Source organism: Caretta caretta, chromosome 20, assembly GCF_965140235.1.
Source record: "Caretta caretta isolate rCarCar2 chromosome 20, rCarCar1.hap1, whole genome shotgun sequence".
Taxonomy (NCBI): Eukaryota; Metazoa; Chordata; order Testudines; family Cheloniidae; genus Caretta; species Caretta caretta.
In genome coordinates, this window is record NC_134225.1 from 6,536,579 (window position 1) to 6,556,630 (window position 20,052).

General features: G+C 52.4%; 1 protein-coding gene across 2 annotated transcripts in view; it reads right to left on the reverse strand.

The window, feature by feature from the left end:
- Nucleotides 1-19,797, reverse strand: part of ESPL1 (extra spindle pole bodies like 1, separase) — a 28,696-nt gene extending 8,899 nt beyond the window's left edge. Inside the window, exons 1-18 of one of the 2 annotated variants that reach the window (XM_048834736.2) lie at nucleotides 19,714-19,797; nucleotides 18,051-18,143; nucleotides 16,494-17,609; nucleotides 15,500-15,604; nucleotides 14,296-14,416; nucleotides 12,471-12,607; nucleotides 11,930-12,123; nucleotides 10,595-10,837; nucleotides 9,691-9,835; nucleotides 8,910-9,054; nucleotides 8,311-8,450; nucleotides 6,853-6,987; nucleotides 6,093-6,212; nucleotides 4,770-4,941; nucleotides 3,831-3,959; nucleotides 3,005-3,161; nucleotides 2,427-2,536; nucleotides 607-1,757 (exon numbers count right to left, since the gene is read on the reverse strand). In XM_048834736.2, coding sequence (XP_048690693.2) covers nucleotides 607-1,757; nucleotides 2,427-2,536; nucleotides 3,005-3,161; nucleotides 3,831-3,959; nucleotides 4,770-4,941; nucleotides 6,093-6,212; nucleotides 6,853-6,987; nucleotides 8,311-8,450; nucleotides 8,910-9,054; nucleotides 9,691-9,835; nucleotides 10,595-10,837; nucleotides 11,930-12,123; nucleotides 12,471-12,607; nucleotides 14,296-14,416; nucleotides 15,500-15,604; nucleotides 16,494-17,609; nucleotides 18,051-18,131 — 4,401 coding nt within the window. In that variant the 5' untranslated portion in view covers nucleotides 18,132-18,143; nucleotides 19,714-19,797. Of the gene's footprint in view, nucleotides 1-606; nucleotides 1,758-2,426; nucleotides 2,537-3,004; nucleotides 3,162-3,830; nucleotides 3,960-4,769; nucleotides 4,942-6,092; nucleotides 6,213-6,852; nucleotides 6,988-8,310; nucleotides 8,451-8,909; nucleotides 9,055-9,690; nucleotides 9,836-10,594; nucleotides 10,838-11,929; nucleotides 12,124-12,470; nucleotides 12,608-14,295; nucleotides 14,417-15,499; nucleotides 15,605-16,493; nucleotides 17,610-18,050; nucleotides 18,144-18,615; nucleotides 18,741-19,713 lie in introns of those variants that run through there. The other variant, XM_075121498.1, reaches the window with a different exon arrangement.
- Nucleotides 19,798-20,052: the final 255 nt, after the last annotated feature.

A 20,052-nucleotide genomic window follows, 5' to 3' on the forward strand; every position in this document is an offset into this window, starting at 1 on the left:
ATTCTATGATTCTATTCTATGATTCTATGATATGGTTAACAGCCTGCAAATCTAGATGAGTCTCCACCTGGCCTTGGGACAATTTCAGCTTTGGGGCACTATTAACCCTTTCAGTCCCTGCAAAGACGTGGTAAGACCAGAGCCCTCATGAAGGGATCAGGTTCCTAGAGCAGAGATGGCCAGCTGCTTGTATTTAACTCGTGTAGCTAGCAGCAGGGGGGTGTGATAGAGCAAAGGGAGACCTAAATTAGGTTGGATTACTGAAGAATTTTGCAACAGTAAGCTGTGTCAGGCCGCAGCCTGGTCTTCCCCAGGGAAGGAGTACAAGCCCCATCGCCAGGGACATGGCAGAACTAGCCAGGACAATGCCCTAGAGAGAGCAATCTGTGCTGATTAGAGGCGGGGAGACAGATGGAGTGGGCACCACCCAGTAGACCATCTCCCTATCCCAAATAAGCACAAGCTGTTCACGTCTGACCAACAGGCGGTGCTCTGGAAGTTGCCCAGGCACAGCGTCATTCCTGGACACATACCCCCCCCACCCCCAAATATACCTTCTGCCCCAAAGATACTGTCCATCAATGAGCTCTCCGCCCACCCACTTACCTTCAGGCGAGATCGGACTCTCTTGGAAGCTTTGGGAGCTTTCAGCAGCTGGGACTTTGCCCCTGGAGGGGAGGACTCGTTGAACACCATGAACGGAGCCTTGGGGCCAGGGGTTGGCTTAGTGTGCGAACGACCCTTGGTGGGAGGCAAGGATTTCTGCACTGGGGTGCAGGGATCCATCACAGGTCTAATAATAATTGGGGGCACCTCTCCGTCTGAGTCACCCAGGGCAAAGACATCACTGGAGTCTATCAAAGGCAAAGGTTTGATTCCCTGGCCTCTCTTGGCTTTGGATTTTGGGCCAGATGCTGCCACTGGAATCTTCTTGCTTCTACTCTTCAGGGGCAGATTCTCCTCTCTCTTGATTGTCTTGGTCACTGCTGATCCTTTGGTCTCAGAGGAAGGAGTTAAGGGTTTCCAGGCCCAGGCGCTGGAGAAGATGTGGGCCATGCAGCCATTATGCTTGGAGGCCAGGCTGTAGATGGTAGCCACAGCTTTGGTGAGCAGCAGGCTGGCTTTGTGGTACTCCAGACCTGGCAGGCAGGGCACTCTGGAAGACAGGAATGTCAGGCCGGCCTCCAGGAGCTCCCATAGTCTCTTCTCCGGCTGGTGGCCACCCATGCTTTGAGCAGCCACAGTGGCATAGATGTTGGCAACCAGATTGTCCAGCAGCCCAAGCATGGATCGGTCCCAAATAGCAGCCTTCCCAGCACAAAGGCAAGATGCCTCCCGCACCATGGTGGAGAAGCGGGAGGTCATGACCATACAGCGCTCCAGACTAGCCTGAAGGAGACCTAACCCTTCTGCTCTGTTCCCTGATGCCAGCTCCCACTGGGCATAGGAGACCACCCAGTGGAGGCAGACGGCCGAGAGGGTCACATCAGAGCAGAGGGAGCAGGAGCACAGGGCAGAGTGGCTCAGGAAGTTCAAACACCTCTTTTTCTTGGGTTTCAGCACTGGGGAGGTGGTCAGGACACTCTCCTTCTCCTGCCTGCTCACTGTGTCCACAAACTCTAGCGACGGGCCCTTCAGGAAGCCATCCTCTTCCCTGGCAGGCTCAGCACTGGGGCCTTGGCGCTTGCTGCCCTTGGACCTGCCCTTCTTGGGTTTGATCTTCACTTCGCTTTTCTGCTTCTCTTTCGTTTCAAAGTCTGGAGGTGGAGGAGAGGGAGTGGGGTTAGTTATTTGAGTGTTGCCACTTGCAGTCAACCTGTGCTGTGATATACTTAACACACAGTAGACTCAAGACAATCTATTACTGTCCTTTGTAGGAGGCCTTTTCCCCTCAACAGGACAGAATGCTTCCCACCACCACCACTCTGCTCTAGGCAGCCTCAAGACAACACCGATCTTGGGGTGTAGAGCCAGACTTGTAACCATGGGACCCCCCCAAAAATCTAGTTTTTTATTCCTATATTAACATTGCCTCTCTCTTTCCAGGAAGCAGCTACTAGACACTCCTTTACTGGCCAGTGGGAGTCGCTCTCAGCGAGCTGAACTTGATTTGGTTTGGAATTATGATTGCCAAGTCTCAAGACCTCCCCCACCTCCAACCACTCTGGTTCATGGATCTCGGTGTCCTCAGTTGTATCATTAAAACTATTGTAAGAGACACCCTGCAGAGCAGGAAAAGCACCACCTTGATGTCTATAGAGCCTTCTCTACCCCTCACCATCTGCCTCTGAAGCGTGAGCTGTACGGCCACTGCCACCAAGGGACAATGCCACGGGACAAGCTGGTCACATTTCCCTTTGAGAGGGCATAAAGTCCTCTTCCCCATCCCGCTTCTCTCCTTTAAATCAGAAGTAAAAAAAACTCACCAGTGCCAGATTCTAGCAGGAACAGGGCTTGTTGGAGGTCTGAGTGACACAGCTCCAGCTCACTTCGCTGCAGCTCCAGCTTGGCCTTCAAGACCAGAAACCCAGCACACCTAGGAAGAGAAACCTATCAACAACCTGGATCCAATGAGGTAAGATGGCAGCTTGATTAGCAGTCCATGAACACCAATTTTCTCTCTTCCACCTCAGAACCATTAATGAAGGCTAAAGACATCAAGCTACAGGAGAGTTTAGTTTGTGAAGATTAAAACTTGGGCAACATGCCCTAGAGAATTCCTGTGAGCAGCTGCTCGTTTGAGATGCACCAGGGAACGATCAGCAAGCCTCACCACTAAGGCTGCTTCCTGCACTGGCGGCAGCTTGGACAAGACCCAATATCTGGCCTCCCCATCTGTGATGAGGAAGTTGTCCCCTAGGGCTGGCCTGAAAGCAGAGCTGAACAGCTCCCAGAAACATGGAGTTCCTTCACAGGGATTGAGACACAACACTGACGGAGTTGCTTCACATTGAGATGGACGTGCTGTGCCCTGTGAAGGAATCTTTCCCAGTGAGTCCCTTACCACCGAATGGCCTGCAGCTTCATGGCAAGTTTGAGGGCTTCCAAGCAGAAGGCTTTGGCTTCACACACCATCTCCACTTGGCTGAAGAGGGCAATGAGCTTCTCAGAGCAGACCAGCATGTCAGCCAGCACCTGCCATTTCTGCAGGAGATTTTCCCCTGCATAAGAAGGGAACAGGTGAATAGGGGTCCTCTTTTGCACTGTACCTATAGAGCGAAGGGGAAGCCACTTGGTAATTAAGGTCTACAAGACACTGCACTACTCCAGACCGTAAACATCATCCAGCTTTTTGCTGGAGAGGCTGGTCAGCGTAGGTCACACAAGAGCTTATGCTCCAATGTAAAGTCATCCTAGTTGATACTGAAGGGCCTGGATCAGCAGGCAGCCAGCCAGCCAGATATCATGATAGCAGGCTCTGCATCACTAGCAGAACAGCTAGAATTCCCTCAACTCAGCGTTCACTGGTATTTTGCCCCCTGCCCCTTTAGTTGGTCTCTTCAGTGCTCTCTGTGGGAACTTGATCATGGAAGCTAGACTGTGGTATATGGAAGCTTAAGACTCTCCTACTTCTAGAAGGAGAGAGTAGGCCTGCAGACATCAAGGATGAAGTTAGATTAAAATAAGATGCATTTCCATCCACGCAAAACCAGATCAACCTGAAGTTTTCCACACAGCAGCTAATCCCTGCACAGACTTTGAAGAGTACAACTTGAAAAGAGGCTTGTTCTCCATTTCCTTCTATGCACAGACGCAAGATCCAGTTAAGACAGCCAAGTCCTCTTAGTCAGGGCTGTTAGCGATACTGTCCATGCACATACACAGCTTACCATGATCCACAAACTGCGTTTCTGTCACAGTTTTAGGAGAGGACAGCAAGTCACCGCCCATCAGGAGAAGGAGGATGCTGCGGAAGAGTTTGTGAGCATCAGCAAGAGCAGTCTCAGGGGTCTTCCATCCTGTACAAGGGAGCGTATGAACATTAGTACCATCTGCCTACCCATGCAGGCAGTAGTTAATTCCCCCAGCGTCATTAATAGCAGTGTGCTTGGCATGACACCAGCTATCTGCAGAAACGCCAGCTGAACTTATAAAGCTTGCAGATTCCAGCATTCGCTCTCCGCCCATCTCAATTGGAAGGGCGGTGTCACAAGATGGGGAGATCAAAGCAGGCAACCCTCAGCCAAGTGAGGGCCATTTTTAGGAAGAGGAGCATCTGCAATGACACTTGGATAGAAGTTACTTGGACCAGTGCCCTCCTATTCCAGGACACGTGCTGATCCCCAGCCTGAGTCAGGAAACAATCCCTCTCCCCGTCTAGCCTCATACAATGAAGTATGCTATGGGAGTTCTATACCTCAAATAGATTTGGCATTGGTTGCCATTGCAGATGGACACAGGACTAGATCCACCGCTGGTACGTTAGCGTCCATGCTCTCAAAGCTCTGGAGGACAGCCCCAGATCGGGAGGCTGCTTTGCTTCTGCCCACACAGGAGGGGTGGAGAAAAGCATTTGCCACATTTGTGGCAAGAAAGGTAGAAGGTACCCAAGTTTAGCATGTCACTAATGTTGTGGGCCAGGTGGTCATCACTGGCAGGCCAGAAGAAAGCCAAATCTAGGTATCTGTGAACTCCCAAGCCACCCCAGTCTGCCAAGGTAGCATATGCCACCCAGTATATGCCCACAAGCCCACTGCCATCAGAATATCTCCCATGCTGCTGAGACACTCTGGACTGCAGTCAGGGTTTTGCCATGTCCCCATGCTCACCTTGAGCCCAGAGCTTTTGCCTGAGCTCAGGCAAAAGGCTGGTTGAAGAAAGACTGAGATAAACTGCCATCAACTGGAGGACATGGGCTCGGAGCAGGTACCAAACCTTTGAGATCTTCTGCAGGGCTGGGTGCTGGAGGACCTCTAGCAACAGAGTGAGGCCTTCTTCAACCTGTATGTGATAGAGATTAGGACTGAGGGTACAGTGACCTGGAAAACAGGTCTTCATATGAACCAAGACCTATCAATTCAGCCTTACAGCTTGATTCTAGTAGCTGTAATCCATGGAACAGGCTGGAGTGGAGGACTAGAAATATAAAGGGAGAAGTTTCAAGAACAACAGTTTCGTTGAAACAGCCACTTCTTTCACCCCTTTTGAGGAGGGGATTTCCTCCATGCAAGATCTGTTGACTGAGACACAGCAGAATGGGTTTAAGATCCTGCTAGGTCAGGAACACTGTGGAAAAACCTCAGACTGGCAGGGGGCAGTGTGCAAGGCATTTACACTGCCTCTGCTCACCCTTTTCTGGATTTGCCCTCTCCAGGCATCTCCACCTGGCACCTTCCCTCAGGAGCATGTAAGCGAACAGCCTGGCTTGCAGAGGACTCATTACTCTAAGTCCTCTCACAGCTGAACAGAAAGGTTTCCATTCTGGCATCAGATCTTCAAAGATTCCTTTCCAGTGGTGCCAGGGTGGGCTTTGATTCCTAAAGGAGGTGGCTTGATTCCTAAAGGAGGTGGCTATTGGGCAAATCAAAAGTTTTCTATTAAACATGTAAGGGTTTCAACTAAATTGAGCTTTTCATAAAAAGAGTATCTGCATTCCACGGGGAGTTCTGTTTTTTTGTCAAAGAAATTTTCTGCCTGAAAACTGAAATATGTTAATTCTGAAATGTCACCGAGGCATCTCATGCTTCCACTTTCTTCTATTGACCAGACTCCATCTCCTATGATGCTCCAGGGCCATGTGACTACCATGCACAGGAGGAATGCAGGGGGTGGGGTGGGGAGGAGGATGCATCGTAATCATACATCATGGGAGAGGAGTCCAGGCAGGGAGTCCAGTCTACAGGACAATGGGAGCTCAAGGTACCAAAACTACATGTCCCACGAGGCATAGCAGCTGTATTTCAAAATCAAACTGTTACAGCCAAAAAAAAAAAAAGCTGAATTTTCTGTGGGCAGGGGAAAGCTCCATTTTCCAACTAGCTCTAGTAGATCCATATTTAAAGGTCACATTATCAAGCTTCAGCTCTGCAGAAATCATTAAACATCAAAGGGACTGGAAAGTAACAGGAGCCACATTTCAAAGGGTTGGTTACCTTATGGTTTGCACAGCACAGTTGGCTATGGAGTATAAGGCACGTTTGCTTCAGCACTAGATAGGAGTCACTGCTGCAGTCAGCCTTTTGCAAGCAGGACTCTGCTTCTTCCAGGAAGATCTGAAAGGAGATAAGCCAAATGAAGCATGCCCAGTCCAGGGATTGCCACAGAGCGATAGCTGAATTCAGCTCAACCATGGTCATGTTAAGAATCTTAAGAGGCACAAAGCACCACAAAAGCTGGAAGATTAGGATCACATTAGAAACCACTTCTTCCACTGAACTTCCACGTACTGGGCAGCTAGCTTTTCTTCACCTCCCCATCACAATCCTAGAAGGCAGCAACACTACACAGAAAAGCTGAAAGGCAGACCTACCAAGTGTACGACACTCCAGGCTTGACAGTTCAGAGCATGGAAGTTAGGCCAAGTGTCCCCACCCTAGCAGAGCATGGCACCATCGGCCTGTGGGTCAGTGGCTCCCAAGTTTCTTTCCACCAAGAACCTTTCTGGAGTCTGCCTAATTGTCCCAAACCCCCTTCATTTCCAATAGTCCTGGAGCAAACCCCACCAGCATGATCTCTCATGCATGGTGTGTGAAGGAGGCCATTGAGAACAAAATGCCATCCTCCATGCAGCAAAAGTGCTAGAATGCTGCTCTGGCTCAAAGGACTGACCCCCACATAAGCCCAGACAGACCCCACCTTGGGAACCACTCCTATAAGTCACGTTTTTACCACCAACCTAACCCTGATACTTACCTTGGCTTCACTGGGGCTCTCCAGCAGGAACAGTAGTTTAGTCACTTGACACAAGGCGTTGGCTGTCCCAAGCCAGTCACCAAGGACACTGGAGAGGGTTCTGATCAGGAGATAGCTTTCCATGGATTGCAGCGGCTGTGGGACAAGGAAAACAAATACACCCCATCTCTTTGGAGGCTCATCCTAGACAAGCTGCACATACTTTAAAGCCATCACTTCATCCACTTCAGGATGAGGTATTGCAGCCATTTAAGAGTTACATGACCCTTCAGAGCGGCAAGCTGCAGGGAGAGAGGAGAGGAGACAAACACTCCTACAGCAATGAGGGCCGTGCGAGTACCCAAATAAAGAGGGGACCACAGGAAGCCACAGTGGAAGAGATTAGGACTGTTTAAAAAGGAGACACCGAGAGCGAGATACAAACAGGGATTGTTAGAGACGGTCACAACCAGAAGGCTCCTATTGACCCTCACAATGAGATTAGAAAAGGCAACACAGGAAACTGACATTGTATAATTAGCCTGCAAACTCCCTGCCGCAAGGTACCAAAGACAAGATTTTAATTGGCTTCAAGAGCTGAATGTTTATATGAACACCTCCCACCCCCATCCCTACGCCTCTGTTACAGTAGATAAAAGCGTAAGGATATAAATCCTCATGCTTCAGGGCATAAGCCAACCGCCAATGGCTAAGGGTCAGGAATGAAACCTCCATGGCCAAGTACTGAAGAGATTTCCATAATGGTGTGACACCTTCCTCAGAAACATGGAACAGGCTACTGTTGAGATAGGGATACCCAACTACATGGCCCAATAGGGAGCACTGCTGTAGGTCAGGCTATGGTCCTAATCTAGGGAGGAAGGAGGATCAACAGAAGCTGATCACTGATCATGTCAGGGAGCTCCAAGTGCTGGGGCTGCAGTGCCCACAAGGGCCTTGAGTCTGTGGCACTCTGGCTGGCCGCGCTGCATAGCAAAATCACGGAGCAGATGGCAGAGCCAGTCTTGCTCTGGGTCAGAGTCAAAATGGACACAACAAAAAATGGAGATGAAGACTTGAGACTAAAGTACGGAGGGGGCTGAAATCAGGGGTGGGAGCATTTCTTTTGGCCTGTCATTTCATGGAGCATGGGATTAGGAGCCAGGATTCCTGGGGTCTGTCCTGGTTCAGCCACTCACCTTGTGGCCAGACTGCTCTCTGCCTCAGTTTCCCCTTGGCTAGAGCAGCACAGGCACTTGATTAAAACATGAAGGGTCACATAAGACAACACGCTGGCTCACTTTTAGCCACTGGGTCAGACACAAATAACTTTAGTGTGAGTAGCTATAGAGATGACCTAGGGTTAGTATTAGTCTGAAGCCCTCATGCACTTCAACGTTCATGTTGAATAGCCCTCAATGCCACAAGGCTATGACGAAGCCACCTCCCCAGCCCATCAGAGCCCAAGGCTCCAAATACCTTTGCCATCATTCTGTAGAGTGCTGCCAGGATGTGCAGGGAGACCACGGTCTGCTCAGCACTGCGCACTACCGGGACTCCCTTCTTGGCCAGGAGCTTCTTCCACAAGGCAAGGGCATCATCCAGGCACTTGGCCTGTGCTAAAAACCAAGGCATGTAGCTGTCACTCAGCCACCAGGGGTCTGATCCCTCTTCCTCCAGGGCCAGAGGATCAGACATGGATAAAACCCACCTCTATAGCAGCAGTGACTAAACAGTTCTTGAGAGAAGGCAGAGGGAATGATTCAACAACCCCCACCACACGCAAGCAGGGGTGTTGTAGGTTTGCAGGTGACAGTATCTAGACAGGCCCAATGTGCTCAACTAAACAATGGAGAGACCACTAATTCCACACCCACTGCAGTGGCAGAATTGTGGGATACATTCCCTTTGCTCCCAATGGGAGCATCCCCCACCCCCTTGCACCCTGGAAGACTGAATGGGAGACTGTGTGCCTCACCCCCACCTCAGGGATTTTCTTTCCTGGGCCCAATGGATCGATTTAACCCAGACCGGAAGAGATAGGCATTTAACTGTACCACCTCAGAGAGGATCCTCACCAGAATCTGCCACCAGGTTGAAGGAGATGCTGTTGTACAGGAACTTGTCATCTTGGAGCTTGTCTTCATAGTTGAGGTCATTGGGTTCAAAATCCTCCAGGTTCTTGTGCCCCTGGTCTCCGGCTCTCTGGTCCCTCTCAATGCTCTGCAGCAGGTTGAGAGAAGCCAAGGCAGTTACAGCACATTGTAAATGGGACATCTGATGGGAAAAGAGCTAGATCTCCCATCAAGTATCAGGGGGTGAGAGTTTGTCTCAGCTCCATCACCACTGGCTTTTCACCCCTTGGGGGGAAGGCAGCCAGTCTGATGGGCCAGGCATGGGGAAGGCTCTCAAGGACAGCATCCCAGACAACTGCATGGGAGCAACATGGGCACGTCCCTGTCCTTCCTGCTCAGCCATTTCACTGCTGCAGGTGCTGGTGCTTTGCAGCCAGTCTCTACAGGTGGACCATTGACGTTCTACTAGAAAGACACCTGGTATATCCAGTTTAAACCAGGCATAGCTGGCACACATGGCGCCCACCACTTCTCATTGTGGCCATCAGGCAATTGGAGAGCTTTTCATTGGCCCCATTGATACTGGGGCTGCCCCCAGGCACAACTCCCCAAAGACAGCACCATGTCTGTGGTGCCAAAGCCTCTCACCTACCCTTGACACCCAAAACACTGTCCTCACCCCAGTACAATGCCGAGGTGGCTCCGGAGCATAGACCTCCCACGTGGCAGTGAGGTTTGATCAGAATCACCAGCGCTGCATCACACCGCTGCTGCGGCTACCTACCTCCTGCATTTTGGATTCGAGGGTGCAGATGTAGAGCCAGAGCAAGGCCTGTGCTTTGTCATCTAGGAGCTGCTCCTGGTTCTCAGCACTAACAGGTACAGAGTCCAACAGTCGCAGGGCCTCCTGTACTGAGTCCAGGGAGGAGCTACAGGAGAGGAGACTGGTTATAAGACAGACTAACAGCATCTCACCCTCAAGGATCTCACAGAACTTCACAGAAGGTGGGAAAATATTATCCCCATTTTAGAGAAGAGAAATGGGCACAGGTCAGTAATTAAGTGACAGAGCTTGGTACAGAACCCAGGTCTCCCATATTCCAGTCCCTTGTCTCACCACTCGTGTCTCCATAAGGCATGTACTGTACAGAGAGGCCTTTAGTCCCCAGGACTATTGTCCGGCACCATAAGATTCAAACCAGGGAAGAGGAGTCATGTGAGGTCAAACCCCATGATAGTTCACACCAGGGGCAACCCAACTGTCCTGGAGCCTTAGCTTTAGTCTTCTAGAGGAACTCCATGGAATGCTCCTATAGGGTAGGTGGAACATGAACCTCCCAGATGGTAGGCACAATAGAAAAGACATGGCCCTTTTTATTCAGTAGCTCTGCTATAGGGATCATTAGTGTAATGGAGACATCTCCTGCTCTGCACATGCCTGGAGCAATCTCCAGTGTTTACAGGGTGCCAGATTGCAAGGGGCTGCAGACCTGGAAACAACATTTGCAAGACAGAAGCTGGGTCACTAAGTGGCCCCATGTTTTCAGTACTGCTGGGGAACCCCCCACAACTGGCTGCTTTCCCCACGTGGCTGCCTCCTGTGGAAGGGTAGTCAATCAGAACTGCTGCAGGAAGCAGAGGGACAGGCAGATAAGAGGGTGATGAGGCCCGCCCCACCCTCCACTCACCAGGCCGTCTGCTCCGTGTAGTCATGATAACACAACACCTGGGCCAGCTCCACCAGGTTCACCGCCCGCTCATGCTCTCGGCCGCTCTCCTCTGAGCAGATCTCCAGCAGGTCACAGATCACATTGAAGCGCTCCTGCCCCGTGTCGGCCCGTGTAGCCTTGTAGGCTTTCAGTTCTTCAGAGAGCACAGACACCAGGGTCCCTACATCCAGGCCATGCCCCTCCAAGCCATCCTTCAGAGTCCTGCAGCAAACATGCAGGTCAGACAGGAGCAGTGCTTGGAGGTGGGCCACTCAAGATGGCTGCTAGGGCTCCTGATAGCCCCACCCATAGCTGTGCACTACAGCACAGACCCAGCTTTCTAGCCAAGGTAGCATTTCTTCTGGCAAGTGTCAGGTTAGTCTTTAGGTATGTCAATAGCTTTGATCATTATTAGGGCCTACCAAATTCACAGCCATGAAAAATGTGTCACAGACTGAAATCTGGTCTTTTGTGTGCTTTTACCCTACACTATACAGATTTCTTTGGAGAGACCAGTGTTTCTCATATGGGGGGGGCTGACCCAAATGAGAGTTGTGGGGGGAGGGGGGGGTCACAAGTTTATTTTAGGGAGGGGGTCATGGTACTGCCACCCTTACTTCTGCACTGCCTTCAGAGCTGGGCGGCCAGAGCGTGGCAGATGCTGGCCAGGCACCCAGCTCTGAAGGCAGCACCGCCAGCAGTGGTGCAGAAGTGAGGGTGGCAATCTCGTACCACGCCACCCTTCCTTCTGCGCTGCTGCTGGCGACGACTCTGCCGTCAGAGCTGGGCTCCCGGCCAGCAGCTGCCGCTCTCCAGCTGCCCAGCTCCGAAGGCAGAGCCGCCACCAGCAGCAGCGCAGAAGGCAGGGTAGCAGTATTGCAACCCCCCCACCCCCCAATAACCTTGTGACCCCCCACAACTCATTTTTGGGGTCAGGACCCCTAGTATTACAACACCCTGAAATTTCAGATTTAAGTAGCTGAAATCATGAAATTTGCGATTTTTAAAATTCTATGACTGTGAAATTGACCAAAACGGACCATGAATTTGGTAGGGCCCTAATCATTGCTTACACAGCTGTGGCTCTGCTAGGATAGTGACTAGTTGTGTGTGACACAACAGATCTGTCTTGGGCTACTGGAAGAAATATACTTCCATTTTACAGATGGGGAAACTGAGGCAGAGAGCAGTCTGGCCACAAGGTCACTGGCTGAACCAGGATAGACCCCAGGAATCCTGGCTCCCAGTCCCAGGATCCACAAAATGACAGGCCAAAAGAAATGCTCCCACCCCTGATTTCAGCCCCCTCCTTACTTTAGCCTCAAGTCTTCATCTCCATTTTTTGTTGCGTCCATTTTGACTCTGACCCAGAGCAAGACTGGCTCTGCCATCTGCTCCGTGATTTTGCTTTGCAGTGCCGCCAGCCAGAGTGCCACAGACTCAAGGCCCTTCTCAAACCAACACAGCTTCCTGTAGCTTTCCACCTGCAGCTTAAAGCATTTGTGCAACTGCAGAGAGACAGAGAGCATGACTTGAAGGAGCATTTTGGAATAGGATGGACAAGATTCACTTCCACCTAATCCCTGCAAGGAGGCACCATCGACAAAAGCTTCCCCGTTCCCTAGAGGCCCAAGCCCCACATTGCAGCCCCCATCCTGGTGGAGAGCCAGTCAGGACTCCACATCACGAGAGGACAGAAAGGAAGTGCCTTACATCTCCTGACACTCAGGGCCGCAGCATGCTGCCTTCATGGTAGTCTGGTTCCTATAACCCAGGTACTCAAGCTAATGGCTCCCCCTTACACCAGACCCCCAAGCCTGCAGTGAGCTACCTGGAATCTTAGGCAGCTACTCACTCTTTCTGTGGACATCTCTGGATATTTACAGGATTCTGCCATCCCCAGCTTGCGACAGAAGACCTCAGTCACCGAGCTGGCCTCCACATACAGCTTCTGGCTATAGAAGCCATAGGCCAGCTTGAATGCACACGAGGCTGCCACAGCAAACAAAAGCATGAATATTAAAGGCTGCCTCACTACGAGATTACATTACTCTCACACTGTCCTCACCCCTATGGAGGATAGGGGCCCACTGCCCTCATTCTGCAAGCCTTGTTACCAATACCCTTGCAAGAGAATCTGTCTGCCATTGCTCCCACAGCTCATGGAGACTGAGCAAACTGCTTGTCTGGAGAGATCTGGATTTTCCAGCAGAGCATCAAGGATCTCACTGGCCTAGTGCCAGCCATATGTAGCCACTTACAGACACTGTCCCCAATACTCCAGCGAGGAGAGTATGTCATGGAGGCACCCTATTTGGTCTCAAAAAGGAAGGATTTGCCTTGGGCACCTCCTGTTAGAGAGCTATGGTTGCAAACTCCCGACAGCCATCCCATCAGAAGAAAGCATCAGTCTACAGAGGAAGTGTAAACACTGACAGGAGGAGACACACCAGTCACTACTAAACTAGTCTATCCAAATCTCCTCACTTACCCCGGTGCCACTCCACAGACTTCAGCTGAATTGCTGGAGATTTGCACAAGTGACAGGATCAGGCCCCAGGAGCTCAGTGAAGGTAGGATACCATCTCCTCTTGACGAAAAAGGCTGAAGGCTTTTATACAGCTCCACATCACCATTCTGGGGCCCCTCTCCCCGCATTCCCTGGTTTGAACACCCCCCTAATCCTATGCTATGTGCAAGGCATGGATATCAATTCCTCCAATGGATACTGGATACCAGTAACACACTCACACACTTCCATCCCAGGGTGGACTTTGTGAGTCTCAAGCCCACACTCTGATCCTTCACTGCTCTTTGGGCCACAAGATGCTCAGTCATTTCCCTGCAGTGCAGATTTAAGGAAGAGTGGGAAGAGTCAGATGCAGAAGCAGGCCAAGCACTTCCTGGGACTGAGGGGGAGGTGGGAGGAAGGTCTAGTGGCAGGTGATTTGAACAGAACAGTTGATAGGGATACTGAGGTGGGAGGAAGAGGATGGCTCACGGGGTCTAGGAAGAACATTTTCTTTGGGGTCCCATCAGGAAAGACACTGCAGTGGAGCTGCTGCTCCCTGGTAGCAGGGATTACCAGGACTAACAGGAGTCAAGAAGCAGAACTTCGGAGAGGCTTGGGGCAAGAGAAAGGAGCAGCAGCAGCCATCATGCAGCTCTTGTTCCGGTTCACATGGGAGTCTTAGCACCATCCAGTGGCAAAACTTTGCAATACCACATTCTGTAGTCAGCTCCAGTCCAGCACCAGCACGGGGTTACTCTGGGAAGGATTTTGTAATCCAAAGAACCAGGGCCATCTGGTCACAAGCCATGCCTGTTCCAGCTACTACAGGTTAGAGCTTTTGCAGGATAGGGAGGAGCCCAGAGTGATTGCAATGCTTCCCTGCCTAGAAGGGAAAAATCTCAGTCAGACCTGGCAGAGGGATCTCAGTGGAGGAAGCGGTCAGTTTCTCTCCCTGGCAGCCCAGTGGGGCTTAGGATATTTGTGAGGCGTTAGTGAATGTTCCAACTTTTTTCATGCAGAGTTTTGTTCTGCATTCAGGGTAAAGGATCAGATCCTCTCGCAGAGCAGCACAGAGCAGTGAACATTGGGAAGGCCATTCCCTCCCCACGACAGCAAGTTTTGTAACCCACGACGGAGCAGGACCCTGCTCAGAGGCTCAGGGACTGACCTGTGACATCAAGGTAGTCCACCTGGTCTTGTTCGGAGAGCCCCTCTAGTGCATCAAGCATCCAGGTAATGACACTTTGGCAAGAGCCCACCAGCTGCTCCAGTCCAGCCACCCCTGCCACCTGTGGAAAATCAGAGGTTTGGGGAGCAAGGGAGATGCAGCAAGAGTGCTGGAACATTTGAGCAGTTGCATGGGAAAGAAATAATCAGGGATTAAGAGCACAAAGCAGCATTCTTCCACTGTTGCACAGCCTTTATCTGCTAGCTATTCTCAGAACTAAGAGGGTCACCACTGCACCTGGAGTTGCTATTGCTGGTTAGCACTATAGAGTGGTGACTGTGATAATTGACTTGACTTTGCAAAGCAGTCTGACCTCCAGATGAGATACACCAGCTACTCTTCTCTCAAAATACTGGTTAAAGTTTCATGCCACGTAGAAGAGGAACATCACCACCTAGCTCTTGCATAATACTTCTCACCTGTAGATCTCACAGCACCTTACAAAAGGTAAATATCTCCATTTTGCAGCTGGGAAAACTAAAGCGCAGGGAGGCAGAGTGACTTGCCCAAGGTCACCCAGCAAAGCAGTGACGGTCAGGAATTGAACCCAGGTCTCCTGAGTCCCAGTCCACTAGGCCTCTCTAATAGTGCAGCCCAGAGTCAAAGGCTGAGGGTTTACAGGAAGTCAAGGGCAGATTCAGGAATAGAATCCAGATTTCCCAACACTAACCACATGACCACACTGCCTTCCTTTGGGTGAGAGCAGAAAACAACTGACAAGAGGGAACCCTGGTGTAATAAATGTTATGTATGCTCATAACAACCTGCAAGAACCATGGCTCCTAGAGGACATCTCCCGCTGACCTGCTGGCCATTCAGTGATGCTCTAAGGCATCTTCAGCCCAGTCTAATCAGAAGCCTTCCAACCAAGAAAGGCTGCATAAGGCATCCATTGTACTGTTCAGGGGTAGGCTGATGAGACTGAGCAATCTCAGAGAGAGGGAGTGTTGTCATTACAGCACTCAGAGCCCTGCTGAGCCAGGACCTCAGTGAACCAGCCCCCACATGGGAGTTCAGTGGCCTCAGATTGGGACCAGTCCAGCAATGAGAAGCTTAATGTTTTTTTGCACCCACACTTCTTGGAAATCTCCCTTGCCCACTCCCAGCTCCTAGTGGTGTACCCGATTCCCTCCACTGCCAGTACCTGGGAACCCAGGAAGGCATCATATGCCACTGTGGTGCAGAGCTGCAGGCTGTGATAGTGTAGCCGTTTCACAGCTTGTTGCTGTTTCATGTTGTCAGGAGGAATCTGAAGAGGGAAAACAAAAAGGCAGTCCACAGATCAGCACGGAGAACGCACACTGGCATCCCCAAGGAGCATCCGTACCAGCTCAACACACATGGATCAGGCCCCATTGAAACAATACAAAAGGTTGCACTATCATTAATTGGCAGACAGATGAGCTATCAAACAACAGCAGCAGCAACTGGCTAGCATGTGGATGCAGGCCCACCCCACTCACCTGTGATGCATCCTTATTAGTCCTCATCTAGCTCACAGAGAAGGGAAGCTTGCATTTGTCAGCAGAACCCCTTTATCAGGTGGAGACACACCTGTGCACCCTAGCAGGTTAGATTTTGGAAGGCCACATGATTCCCAGACAGAGGGGACATCGACACTGCAACTGGAGGTGTAATTTCCATCTTGGGGAGACCAACGCACGCTAGCTTGGATCGAACTAGCACATTAAAAACACCGTTGCTGCAGCATGGGCAGCAGCAGACATTAGCCGCTCACACATGTACTTCTTAGGGTCTCAGACGGGATTTTGCTGAGGCAGCTCGGCTGTGGCTACACTGCTATTTTGAGTGCGCTAGTTCTATCAAAGCTAGTGCAGGTATGTCTACCTGAGCTCAGACTTACCTGAGTGTAGAGTTACCCAGAGAGCGTGCTTCCTTTCTGTGGTGCCAAGCGGGTGTACTGCGGAAGTGGCACCTCAGCCATAGGCAATCTCCAGCCTAATACCAGACTGGGCTTTAGAGCCCTGGAGCTCGAAAGATCCCAGCTGCCAATGGGTCTGATCCTTTGCTGCACTCCCAGGCTGCATACAAAGCCCAGATGAAACCCTGGCACAACCCTTTGTGTCTCAGGCCCCACCCTACCTAGGGGAAGCCCCTAAATCACAAGCTTTACTCACGCTATCCAGCAGCCTACGGAGAAGCCAGGAATAACCCTCCATGAAGGCGGAAAGGCCAAGGATGTCCTCCAGGCTGAACAGCCTCCGCTTGCTCTTCTTCATGTACCCATTTAGGGAAGAGACAATGAGCTGGCAGCTTTCACCCAGCACTCTGGGTAGGGGCTCAGGGACTCCAGCTGCACAGCTTAGAGCTGCAGCAGCTTGGGAGAGGGGCAGCCCAGCCTGACTCTCACCCAGTGCTAACACCTGGTTTAGCCGGACTCCGGCATGAAGGAGACCCAGAGCAGCACCAAAGCCCTTCCCAATGTCACCAGTTCCTTCCAGGTAGCCCTGGGCTTCGTCTATCGCTTCTTTGCCTTCCCCAAAGCAGCTGCTCTTGCAGAGACGCCGGCACCGCTCCAAGGTGAGCTCGAACAGGCATAGGGACCGCTGCAGGGGCAAGGGCTCCGCTGCACTCCTCCCACCCAGTATGGCTGCGATCAGGTGGCGAGCAAGCTGCTCGCTGAAGAAGCAGGCATCTTCTTTGCTCAGGGGGGTCCTTTGGGCCTCAAACATCACAGCAGCAGCTGCAGCTTGACGAGCAACTTGGGAGGTAAAGAATGGGGGCTCCAGGGGCAGCTGGGCTGAGCAGTCTTCCTCCAGAAAGACCAGAAAGCGCACGGCCTGCAGCCGGCCTGAAAGCACCACCCTGGTTTCCTTTGGTGCCTGGTCTGATTTAGCAAGTGCATCTGCACCCTTCCACAGCACACTAAAGCTGCTCTTGGCAATGGCCTCAAAGTCTTCAGCAGGCACCTCTGGGGACCGGCACCTTGCCAGGTTGGCATAGAGCAGATCAGCAAACCTTAAGCAGGCATCATAGGCTCCCTGGGTGGCAATGTTCCTCAGCAGGTGGTAGAGGATTTTCTCCAGGTAAAGGGGAACACGCTGGGGCCCGGCTGCTATATAACCCTGGCATGCCAGCTCAGCCAGGTCCAAGAGGCTTTCAAAGTGTGCCAGGCAGTTCCTGCCTAGTCCCAGCCAGTAGTTGCAAGCCCGCAGGATTTTATCACACACCGTGCTCTGCCAGGAGAGCTTGCTTGTACTGGCTGGGTCTTCTGGGGCACAGGCAAGGCTTTCCTGAAAGGAAACAAGATGATTAGTGCAACTGATACACACCTTTTATCGGAGGATCTCAGAGCATTTTCATATTAGGCCTCCCAACCCCCTCACAGGACAATATTGATCAGGTTCTTCAGATGGAGAGTCTGGGGCACAGAAGGAAAGCAGCGTCCATTGAGAAGTTACACTGAGTCAGCAGCACAGCTGGGGATAGCACCCAGGAGTCCTGATCCCCAGTCCCCTGCTGTGATCCCCAAGCACTCCTACAACTAGGGAGTATGGAACACACCCACTTCCTCAACTGTGGATCCATGTACAAAGCCTCCTCTGTTTCTGGTAGTTAATGCCAAACTTTTTTTCTGGCCATACTTCTTGCTAAGGGTCTGATCTAGAGAACAGCTAGACGTCCACTTCTCCCACAGTGGGAGTGGTTTCAGAGGTCTTCTCCTGCAGTCTCACCTTCAATTCCAACAGCAGCACCCCCGTCTCGTCCCAATTGCTGGTTCGTGCCATAAAATCGGTTCCTTTTAGGCGCTTCATCCTACTTCTGGCCTGTAGCAAGGAAGAATGAACCACGATACAGGAGTGATTGGATGGCATTCTCTGGCCTGTGTTATACAGGTCAGACTAAAGAATCTAGTGATGCTTTCTGGCCTCGAACTCTGTGAGCCAATTAATTCTGTAAACGCAAGTGTGCGTAAAGACTCATTGCACAGAGAACCTCTCCAGGTCTCCTGTGCTGGCCTCATGTGGGTGAAAACATCACATCCAAACCAGTTCTCTGTACTCTTCTTATCCCTCACTGCCCTCCCATCTTCCCACACCACAGTGCACAGTAAGCTAGATCAAAACTTCTGCAGTGTTGAATGACGATGCTCATCTACAGGCCATTTCATTGACTCTGCCAAGAACCATCCTGCTTCCGCCTCTCCACTATCACCCTAGTTCCCCTGGGACCCACTTGCGAATGGGCCCCGGGAGATCCTTGTCAACTAGCCCTCGGGACTGACCCTTGTTAACTCACCAACAGCCTGGCTATGGGGTTCTCAGACTTCATTGCACCGCGACCCCCTTCTGACAACAAAAATTACTACACAACCCCAGGATGGGGGACCAAAGCCTAAGCCTGCCTGAGCCCTGCCACCCGGGGGGGGGGGGGGGGGGGGGAAGATGGCAAAGCCTGGGCCTCACCACCAAAGCCAAAAGGGTTTCAGCCCCAGACAGGGAGCCTGAAATTGAAATCTGAGTCCTGACACCCAGGGCTGAAGCCCTCAGGCTTCAGCTTTAGCCCCAGGCCGCAGCAAGTCTAAGCCAGCCCTGGCCACCCCATTAAAATGGGGTCCCGGCCCACTTTGAGAACCGCCAGAGTGAAATCCTGCCTGGCTCTGCATCGCCTGCCAAGAGCCTGCCCAAGCAGCAGCAGACATGCCATCCCCCTGGGGAGCGTCTGCTCTATACGCCCTGCTGCCAGTGGGGTCTTCCTCACCCCACACCTTCTCCCAATACCCCCCTCCTACTCAGCTCCCCCCCCACATCCTCCAGCCCCCCTCCTACTCAGCTCCCCCCCCACATCCTCCAGCCCCCCTCCTACTCAGCTCCCCCCCCACATCCTCCAGCCCCCCTCCTACTCAGCTCCCCCCCCACATCCTCCAGCCCCCCTCCTACTCAGCTCCCCCCCCACATCCTCCAGCCCCCCTCCTACTCAGCTCCCCCCCCACATCCTCCAGCCCCCCTCCTACTCAGCTCCCCCCCCACATCCTCCAGCCCCCCTCCTACTCAGCTCCCCCCCACATCCTCCCCCAGCCCCCCTCCTACTCAGCTCCCCCCCACATCCTCCCCCAGCCCCCCTCCTACCTAGCTCCCCCCCACATCCTCCCCCAGCCCCCCTCCTACCTAGCTCCCCCCCACATCCTCCCCCAGCCTCCCTCCTACCTACCTACCCCTAATACCCCTCCCCCAGCCTCCAGCCCCCCCTCCTACCTACCTCTAATACCCCTCCCCCAGCCAGCTCCCTGTTCCTTCCTTCTCTCCCCAAGGGCTTCTCCCAGCCCCCCCCAGCCAACCCCCAAGGCCCCTCCCAGCGCCCCCCTCTGGAGTCCCTGCCCACAGAGCCCCCACTCACAGCGAGCCGGGAGGGGTTGGGGTAACAGCAACCGAAGCCGTCTCCCGCCCCCCGCGCCCGGGCCGGTTCAAATCTCCGCCCCAGCCAATCAGCAGCCCGCGGCGCCCCGCGCTCCGCCCCTTCCTGCCTCGCTGCATGCTGGGGATTGTAGTTCAGGGTCGCTCTGGCTGGGCGTTAGCAGTCCGGGTGTGGGGCGGGGCCGTTTTGCAATTAAACTCCCTCCAGTGCGTGCCCCGTGCAAAGAGAGGATCTTGGCAGCCCCGGTGCGCAAACTCATCGTGTGCACCAGCACCAGTCAGCCGGAGTGTGTGAACTCTGGGGTCCACCATTGTGCAAACC